This window comes from Echinops telfairi, unplaced genomic scaffold, assembly GCF_000313985.2.
Source record: "Echinops telfairi isolate 266 unplaced genomic scaffold, ASM31398v2 ScPeMD7_7418;HRSCAF=8456, whole genome shotgun sequence".
In the NCBI taxonomy this organism is placed as follows: Eukaryota; Metazoa; Chordata; class Mammalia; order Afrosoricida; family Tenrecidae; genus Echinops; species Echinops telfairi.
This window is the reverse complement of record NW_022111318.1, coordinates 1,106,662-1,117,024: the sequence shown is the minus strand read 5'-3', so window position 1 is coordinate 1,117,024 and position 10,363 is coordinate 1,106,662. Positions and strand designations below refer to the sequence as shown.

The following is a 10,363-nucleotide window of genomic DNA, read 5'->3' as shown; positions in this document are numbered from 1 at the left end:
TTACATTGTCCTCCATCACCCCTCACCCACTTTTCTATTGTTTGTTCCCCTGGGAGGGGGTTATAGGTTGATCCTTGTGATCGATTCTCCCTTTCACCTCCCACCCTCCCCTATTGCGGGCTCTTATCTGTAGCAGTGTGCATGCTCTGGTCTAATCCGATTTGTAAGGTAGAATTGAGGGCATGATAGTAGAAGGAAGGAAACATGAAGGAACTAGAGGAAAGTTGTGTGCTTCATTGGTGCTATACTCCACCTTGACTGGCTCATATCTTCCCTGTGACCTCTGTGAATGGATGTCCAATTGTCTAGAGATGGGCATTGGATCTTCACTCCATGCCCCACCCCCCATTCACATTGGGTGTGATTTTGTTTTGGGTCTTAGATGCCTGATACCTGGTCCCACCGACACCTCATGATCACACAGGATGGTATGCTTTTTCCATGTGGGCTTTGTTGCTTCTTAGCTAGATGACCACTTGTTTATCTGGATTTCTTAGTTTTTATGTATATGTTGATTGTTATAAATAGTTTGGTATCTAGCCTCTTAGACTTTCTTGCAGGTGTTCTCATATATACAAGTACATAGATACAAAAAATTAAATGGCATTACTGTATACTCCAACACTATTTAGAAAATTGTATTTTGTTCCATGTAGTCAATCCTAAATTGGGTTAGTTCCAAGATATAAATTGTTAACATGATGATAAAAATTTGTTGCAAAAATGAAAGGGGAATTTAAGATGTTTGTGGAAAATTCCATTATCTTTTAATTCCATTTGTCCACAAACTTTCTGATGCTCTATCATAGAAATTACTCATTAGCAAACTACACTGTACTGGAGGGTAAGGGGAGAATGGCAAAAATAATGGCTGGAAGAACTTGCTATAACTAAAGTTTTACATATTCAGTTTAGCTAGATTTCCCTAGGAACTGTAGTGGGCACTATTGAAATTGGAAGTCACTGCCTGGAAAATTTAAAGGTCAAATATTGTTGAAGGCTTAAGTAGGTTCTTGCTGGTTTTAAATGAATGGATTGACAGTGCCTAGACTAGCAGGTTGTGGAACATAACAATGATATAGCTGGAGAATGATCAATATTGCAAATTAAAAGAATCTTCTTTTGCTTTCCACCAGATCTGAATGAACCATCAGTATTAATAGCTCAGCCCTCATTGGAAATGCCACTTCTGGCTTCAACTAATGAATCTCAGGCTAAAATGATGACACCAATTTATGATCAGGAGGAGACAAAGACTTCTAAGTGTTATATACAGGTCACTGGCATGACTTGTGCTTCCTGTGTAGCAAACATTGAAAGAAATTTAAGAAGAGAAGAAGGTAAGAAACTCTCAAAGCTTTTTATTCATATAAGTGGTTTGGGGATTCTGTCCTTTTTGTCATTGTATGTTTGATTCTTGCCAAGGTCCCCTAAAGACTATTAGCAGCCATGTAGAACAGTCCTGATTTTCTGAAAGCAAGTTTTTGTTAATGCTGTGCTCCCTGAGATAACGTTCTTTCTCTTTCATATCATGATCATATTTTAATATTGATGAAATTTATAGAAAAATTGAAGCGAAATTACTGTTCTCTATGGACTTTGCTTGCAAAGGATTTTTTTAAGGCTATGCCTACCATTAGTAACTAGAATTTATGAGAGTTTCAATATATCAGGACCAAGTATCAAACGAAAACCAACATTTATTTAGAATTATATTATGGTTTTCCAACATTTTGTTATCTGATCTTCATTTTCATTAAAGCGGTTCAAATTTGCTAAATGTAAACATTTAAAATTTTAGGTTATAAAATCGACGACACAATTTTTAAAACCTTTATTAGGTGAAGGCTCACAGAGCAGACCCTAGTTTTACATTCATACCCATTCTGATTCAACTTATCTTTCGTAGTCCACTCAATGTACTATCACTTATCCTACTCCCTCCCTGTGTTTCCTATTACTGTTCCTCCCCCTTTCCTAATTTATGGAATTTCGCCATCGGGTAAGCTGCTCTTTTGGCTGACTGTTTTAATACAGAAGTAAATCCATTCCAGATCTGAAGAGTGACTGAATGTCAGTCTCGCGGGTCTCTTTAGTCTCTGTCCGGCCAGTACGCCTGGTCTATGATTTTGAGGTTTGTGTCACACTTTTCTTCCCTTCTATCCTGGACTTTCTAATGTGAAACCTTTCACAGCTGTGGTAGTGGTATCCAGGCACCATCTGGTTATTATCTCAGGGTTGTGGAGACTAATGCTTGCATGGTCCATTAGCCTATTGGACTAATTGTTTCCATGTACAGTATAGTTTCTATGATTACACGTAAATATTTTAGCATATAAATTCGTAATCATACTTAAAGCTTTATAATATAGCCTAATGGATTGGTTAACTATAGAGATATCCATTATATTTAATAAGACCAAAGTTGTAGGTTTAATACTTAGGCAGCCCTCATTTTTAATTGCCCTAATGAGACATACTGTTATCACAGGGGCTGAATAAATAGGTAAGGGTTAGTGTAAGCTTATCCTTAGTATTAGAGAATTGACTAAAAGTGCAAAAAATAGTAATAATACTAACTTATGTCCAGTAGCATCACCTTGTGTATGAAAGCACAAACATTATAACAAAATGCATGCATACAGAGCCATCTTCAGATCAGTGTTATTGGGTCCACTTTCTGTCATTTCTACATATTTCAGCCTCCATTATTTTTCATTGAAATGAACTCATATCAAAGCTTATATTGCTTATTATTTGATTAAATTATTTTTTGAAAAAGGAAGTAGGTCGCAAAGCCAAATGAAGCTCTCAAGGTTCCTGCTTAATTTGAGAACCAAATATTTTTCAGGCTATTCACAAATACTGTAATACAAGAGACAAGCAATGCTGATTGTAAATCTTTTTTTTAACCCATTAAGCTCATTTTTAAATTACTCTTTATGATCTCTTAGAGAATCTCTGGGTAGTGCAAATACTTAAATGCTAGACTACAAATCATTTTGTTTTGTTAGATGCTAGACTACAAATCAAAATGTTGGAGTTTAAACATACTCAAAAGAAAGGTCTGGTGATGTGCTTTTGAAAGGTCCGAAACCACGAATAAACAAAACCCTTCACTGCCATCAAGTTAATTTCAATTCATGTAACTTTGAAATCCCTGTGAAGCACATTTCTACTATGTAGCAAGCACACAGGGTTCCCATGAGTTGGAATTAACTTGACAACAAACTGGTTTTACCACTTCTTATCCCTAATTGGAGGCCTGATGGCATAGAGGGTTATATGTTGGGTTTTGAATACCAATTTAGTGGTTTGAATCCACCAGCTGCCCCAGAGGAGAAAACTGAGGCTTACTGCTTCTGTAAATATTTATAGTCTTAGAAGCCTTAGAGCAGCGGTTTTCAACCTGTGGATCGCAACCCCTTTGGGGGTCGAATGACCCTATAACAAGGGTTGTCCGATTCATAATAGTAGCAAAATTGCAGTTATGAAGTAGCAAAGAAAATAATGTCATGGTTGGGGGGGGGGGTGTCACCACAACCTGAGGAACTGTATGAAAGGGTCGCGGCATTAGGAAGGTGGAGAACCACTGCCTTAGAGAATATTTCTACTCTGTCCCACAGGGTTGATAGAAGTTGGAGTCCACTCAATGACAGTGGGTTTGGTCTTTGAGAAAGATGAGGCTGTCTGCTCCTATAAAGACTTATAAAGCTTTGAAAACCCTATAAAGGCTGGTTAGCTATGAGTTGTTATCTACTCAATAGCAGTGGGATTTTTGGATATCCCTAATTAGGAATATTCGTCTTTGCTGGGATATTTGGAAGATAGCTGCTTGGCCAACTGACTGGAAGAGATCCTTATGTGTACCCATTCAAAAGAAAGGTGACCCAAAAGAATGCTCAATCTATAGAATAATATTATCCATATCACATGCAAGTAAAATTTTGTTGAAAATCATGCAACAAAGCTTACATTGACAGGAAGTTACCAGAATTTCAAGCCAGATTCAGAAGAGGACTCAGATCAACGGAGACCATGGTTAATGTCAGATGGATTTTGGCTGAAAACAGAGAATATAACTGAACTATGGAAGTGTATTATATATGAATTATGTTGCCAATAAAACTATCTTTAAATTTTATTATTAATTGGGAGTTAATACATATATCATATTATTCATTCCTTAATTCAATCACGTCAAGAAACATTTTTACCAGAGCACAGCATAGCTTCCATAAAATAAATTCTTTTGTTCTATTAACAAGTTATATAATACTTTCCCTCACTATGGATAAGAGCTTGTAGATTAGTGTGCTCTAGACATGAGCATTTTAAGAAATTATTATTAATTATAACATGTCTATAATGGTACATTCTTGGTTACTCTACGACAATTATAATAAGTGATTTCCTAAGTTCATGTGGCAATTACATAATCGACTGTCAACGTGAACAGAGAGATGGAGTCTAGCCTGTCAATTGGGTCATAGCTAATGAGGCCTCTGTGTGTACATGGCCTTCACCTGAGGAATCTGGGAACTCCTGTCTTCCTCCCAGGAGGCAGGACACACACTCTCCCTGTGAGACATTTAGGTTGACAAACCACATGGAGCTATGCTGATGGAGCCAGAGCCCTGGAGCTAGAGGAGCCACATGGAGACCCATGCCAGTGCTGAGATGCTTCCACCACCACTGGATCCACAAGACTTCCCACCCACTGGCCTGTGATCTTCCTGTATTCGACATCATTGCATGTGTTATATGAGTCTGAAGAGGAATTTATAGACTGATATCAGACATATGGGCTAATATTGGACTTATGGATTTGATCTTGACTGGGCTAGGATATTTCCTTAATATACAATTACTCTTTGATATAAAACTCACCTTTATATATATATGAGCGTCTCTGCATTTGTTTCTCTAGTCAACCCTGACTAACACAGTTCATGAGTTCATTTCTCTAGGAATCTTATTAGCTTCTAAAAGTGCTTTATTTTTAGAGGAATATGCTCTCAACTAATTGCAGTTTCTAAATTTAATTTGTATCCCAATTCAAACTGTTGTAAGATAATTGTGGAAATGTGAATATTGTCTGAAAGCTTGATGGTATTATAGAATTACTTGATTCTAAGTTTAATAACGGTATATGGCTACTTTTTAAGAGCAGAGTCTTTGCCTTTTTGAGATAGACATTTAAACGTTTACCCATGAAATTATATGATGTATAGATTTTGCTTCACAATAATTTATGTAGGGTGTAGAGTGATTATAAACATAGATGAAACAAGATTATGAAAGTCTTCTCGATAATTATTGAAGCCAAGTGATGAGCACATCAAATTCATTTTGCTGTTCTCTTTTTATATATAAATAAACATTTTCATAATGAATATTACAAAAAGGGCCCCCATCTCAAGTAGTTTTATTTGGTTTGAGTTCAAAACATGTATAAAATTCAAATAATAAATTTCTTTATATTCACTTTAATCATTACACATTTAAATGAAAGATGCTAAAAATAATTGTTGTATTTTTATTTTTGTAATGAATGATGTATGTGTGGTTTTTCTCCTCACTGATCCTAGGTATATATTCTGTACTTGTGGCTTTGATGGCTGGCAAGGCAGAGGTTAGATATAACCCTGCTGTTATACAACCTCTGATAATAGCGGAATTCATCCAAGAGCTTGGATTTGGGGCTACTGTGATTGAAGATGCTCATGAAGGTGATGGTATTTTGGAACTTGTTGTAAGTAAATATTCTTATGCTTTATTAATAAAAATTCTAGAACAAATTTGATAAGAGTTCATCGAAGAGTTCCAAAGATAATTAATGTTTAAGAAAATAAGGGAAAGGAAAATTAAGGAAGCTAAAAAATAGAAGGATAATATATAATTTAATAGTGGTCCTCAAGCATGAAATATCAAAGATTATTGTCATTTCTCTATTAAGAACCAAAAAGGAATTGAACTTGAATGATAATGAAAACCAAATTTTAAAACATAGCGTGAGTCATACCTATAAACATTAAAAAATAAATTCCAAATGCATTAAAGACTTTAACCAGGTGTAAAACATGGAGTTGAAAATAATCTTTCTCACTTCCATACAAAAGGGAACAGACTATAGAGATCACCAAGAAGGGGGAAGGCAAGGCAAGGAAGACCAAGCAATGGTATGGAAATTAGAAGGGTGGTAGGTGTTCCCTTGGGTGAGGGGGCCAATGGAGGCCCACAAGATAGAGAGAGGGAGAGAGGAGCGATCAGGAGAGGGTTGGGATAGACTACTGGGGGATGGACGAATAGTTTGAGCTGTTGCATGCAAAGGTGATGATCTGAAGTGTACCCACTCACCCACCCCACCTAACTCACAATAAATAAAACACACACACACACATACACACACACCTTTCTCTTCATCCTGGCAAGTCAATTGCTGAGATTCTTTCCCTTTCCCATAAAAATATGTGTGTAATCAGCAGTAAAACAACTGCTATTCAACATTGTCCAGGGCAATTAGTCAAGGGGAAAAAAGTTGTTCAAGTCAGGAAGGAGGAAATAAAACTTCCCCTTTTCGCAATGACATGATCCTCTCTCTATAAAACTGCAGCGTTATTAAAGTTCATAAATGAATTCAGTAAAATGGACGGTACAAGGTTAATGCACAAAATGACTTAGGTTTCTATCCATCAGCAGTGAGCAAGCTGAAAAGGAAATTCATGAAACAATACCATTTGTAACAGTGTCTAAAACAATAAAGTATTTTTTTAAAAAGAATAGAGTATTGTCTTAGTTATCTAGTGCTGCTAGACAGAAATACCACAAGTGGGTGGCTTTGACAAACAAATGTATTCTCTCAAAATTTAGGAAGCTCCAGTAATCTTCAGCTTAGGAAAATGTAGAAACACAGGCTCTGAAACTGGGAAGTTATATAGAGCGTCTCTGAAAAGCTTAAGAAACAACTGGAATCCTCCAGGAGAGAAATGACTGGCCATCTGGAAAGAGACCGTTTCAATGCAAGAATAGGAATTTGCATCTACCACTTAAAAACGAGAAGGATGAGATTCAAAATTTACAGAATATCCTTGTAAGCCAAGTTATGCAACACAATCTGATATGAAGAGAAAAGAACATGACTATAGTAAGCTCGTGAATATAATAAGCTAAAGGGACGTCTACACCAATGTGTTACAAACAAGAAAAATTTAAAAAGTAGCTATGGATGTTTTAATTTATGTGGGAAGAGTTGATGGAAAGAGAGGTTCCTGAAGAACTGGTTAAACAAACTAGCAATGAAGATGAAATGTACAAAATTCTCTTGAGTGACTATGACTTTGATTATGAATATTGTTAGAAAAAAAATCCTTATGGAAAAGGATCTTCAGCAAATAAAAAGGAAAGGATTTCTCTTCTTTCTCCCCAAAAGCAGGAGCTGATTGTAATATAGGAACGTCCTTCTGATGTTGGCGATGATGCTGGGGAACTGAGTGGAGGGAGTACGTTGAACCTGACCTGTGAAACCGTTTGAGAGAACAGCTTATAAACTGGATCAGAAAACAGCGGAACCGTTTGATGAGGAAGATGTAATTTCACAACAAGACCATGAACAAGAAAGTGAAAGATTTGAATTAGAAATTCAACAGTGTTAAGAAATGCGTTCCAGGAATTGATGGACTACCAATTGAAATGTTGCAACAAGCCTATGAAACACTGGAAGCTCTCACTCATCTGTACAAGGAAATTTGAAAGACAGCTACTTGGCCAACGGACTAGAAGAGATCCATTTTTGTACCCATTCCAACGAAAGATGACCCAACAGAATGCTAAACTATAGAACAATATTATTGTTACCATATGCTAGGAAAATTTTGCTATCATCCAACAACAGTTGCAGCAAGTACTTCAGACAGGATTCAGAAGAGGTCTTGGAACAAAGGATATCATTGGTGATGTCAGCTTGATCTTAGCTGGAAGCAGAGTACCAGAAAGATGTTTTATTTACTATGCCAATGCATTCGACTGTGTGGACCATAATAAACTATGGACAACCTTGAGAAGAATGGGAATTCCAGAGCATTTCATCATGCACATGATGCACCTGAATATAGATTGAGGCAGTTAGGCAAACAGAGCAAGGGAATAGTGCATGGTTTAAAAGCCGGCAAGGTGTGCTGTGCGTCAGGGTTGTATTCTTTCACCATACTCATTCAGTCTGTATGCGGAGGAAATCATCAGAGATGCTGCACTGTATCAAGAGGAATGTGGCTTCAGGATTGGAGGAAGGCTTATTAACAACTTGCAATGCTCAGGTAACACAACTTGCATGCTGGAAGTGTGGAGGACTGGACACTTGCTGATGAAGAATTGTAGCCTTCAGTCTGGATGACCATTCAATGTAAGGAAGACCAAAATCCTCACAACTGGACCAACAGGTAACATCACGATCAATGGAGGAACGGTTGAAGTTGTCAAGGATTTTGTCTTGCTTGGGTCCACAATCAGTGCTCATGGAAGCAGCAGTCTAGAGATCCAAATATGCATTGCATTGGGTAAATCTGCTGCATAAGACCTTTAGAGTATTGAAAGGGATGTTATTTTGAGGACTATGGTGTGCCTGACTAAGCCACGGTATTTTCAGTTCCTCATATGCATTGAATAAAGAAGACCATAGAAGAATTGGGGCTGGAGAAGAATAATTCAAAGTACCATGGCCTGCTAAAAGGACAAATAAATCTGTCTTGGAAGAAGGAGGACCAGAGTGCTCTGCCGAGGCAAGCATGGCAAGGCTTTGTCTTCCATATAGGAGAGGCCAGTTCTGGAGAAGGACATCATGTTTGGTAGAGTAGAGGGGCAGCAAAGGAGGGGAAGTCCCTCAAGGAGATGGACTGACACTGTGGCTGCAACAGTGGGCCAAGAATAAGGAACACTTGTGAGGACGGAGCAGGATCGGGCAGCGCTTCATTCTGTTGTACATGGGGTACACGGAACCAACTCAGAGGTGGCATCGAATAACAGCAACATGCTTCATTAATTTTGCTTTAATATTTAGCTTTTTCTGCAGCTTATTTGAGGTTAACTTTGTTCTTTTTCCAGTTTCTTAAGGTGAACGGTTAGGTTATTGATGTGAGTTTTTTCTTCTCTTTCAATATAGGTGTTTACATGTAAAGATTTCCATCTTTTATTTCACTTGTTGAACTCTTCATGTACAAGCTTGCTACATGGTGTTATAATATTTTTTTCTTTACTGATTTCTTCTATTTGGTGAGACATTCTCTTAAAAAAATCTTTACACATGGTTTCCTATAGGTCTTCAAACATATTTAAAATAACTGATACAAGTGTTCGTAGGCGTCTATTCATTGTTATTTTCTCTGTGTATTGACTATACTCTCTTGTTTCTTCACGTTTCTTAATTTTTATTGAAAACTGAATATTTTAATTAATATGCTATATTAACTCTAGAAATCAAGCTGACTACCACACCCTTCAGTATTTGTTTCAAAATTGTTCTTAACTGATTCTGTAGAATCTGTATTATTTGTGGCCACTGGAAATCTCTGCTTGCTTATCTTAGTGATCAGCTAATGATTGGACAGAGATTTTCTTTGAATGCCTGGCAGCAGTAAATCTCTCAGTCTTTGCTAATAGGCTTTGTTTAGGGTAGAACTTCAACAGCTGCAAGCTGTTAGCCCTTACTTTGTGCTTGTGCAATACAAGTCAGAGGTTAGAACTTAGGGCTTTTTAGTTATTTTTCTGAGCATGTGCACAACCATGAAGGCATCTACAACACTGCGTTGATGTGTGACCTTCCAGAGTCCCACAAATAAGTAGGAGTTCTGAGCCCGCATAATTTTTCAGCTTTTCTCTTTTGAACTTTTTGGCTTGCTTGCTGTTTTACCCAACTGTTATCCACCACCACAGGCAGCCACACAATTAAATAGTGGTCTCTCTATTTTAGAGAAGGCCTGTCGGCTGCTAACCCTCAGGTCGATGTTTCGAAAGCACCAGCAGCTCCACAGGAGATGAATGAGGCTTTCTACTCTTGTAAAGAGTTACAGCCTCAGACCCACCGGGGCAGTTCTGCCCTATCCTGTCAGGTTGCTATGAGTCAGAACTGACTCGGTGGCAGTGAGTTTATTTAGTTTTTACAAATTCTACCAGCAAAAAGGCTTGTTGCATTGTTTGAGCACCAGTCGACATTAGTCTCCTTGTAAGAGGGCTTTTCCCGGAACTGTCAGACACTTTTAATAATGATAATTTTCTGGAAATGAGACCTTAGGGGAGCTCCAAGCTAATTCTGCCCTCTCTGATTACTTTCATGATGCCTTTTTAATTAAAAAAGCATGATTGTGGGTGC

The 10,363-nt window shown here is 37.5% G+C and overlaps 1 protein-coding gene across 1 annotated transcript in view; it reads left to right on the top strand.

Moving 5' to 3' along the window:
• ATP7A (ATPase copper transporting alpha) overlaps positions 1–10,363 on the top strand; it is a 148,849-nt gene that overhangs the window by 74,564 nt on the left and 63,922 nt on the right. The window contains exons 5-6 of the mRNA XM_030887582.2: positions 1,137–1,340; positions 5,592–5,755. Of these exons, the coding sequence (XP_030743442.2) occupies positions 1,137–1,340; positions 5,592–5,755 (368 nt within the window). The remainder of the gene's footprint in view (positions 1–1,136; positions 1,341–5,591; positions 5,756–10,363) is intronic.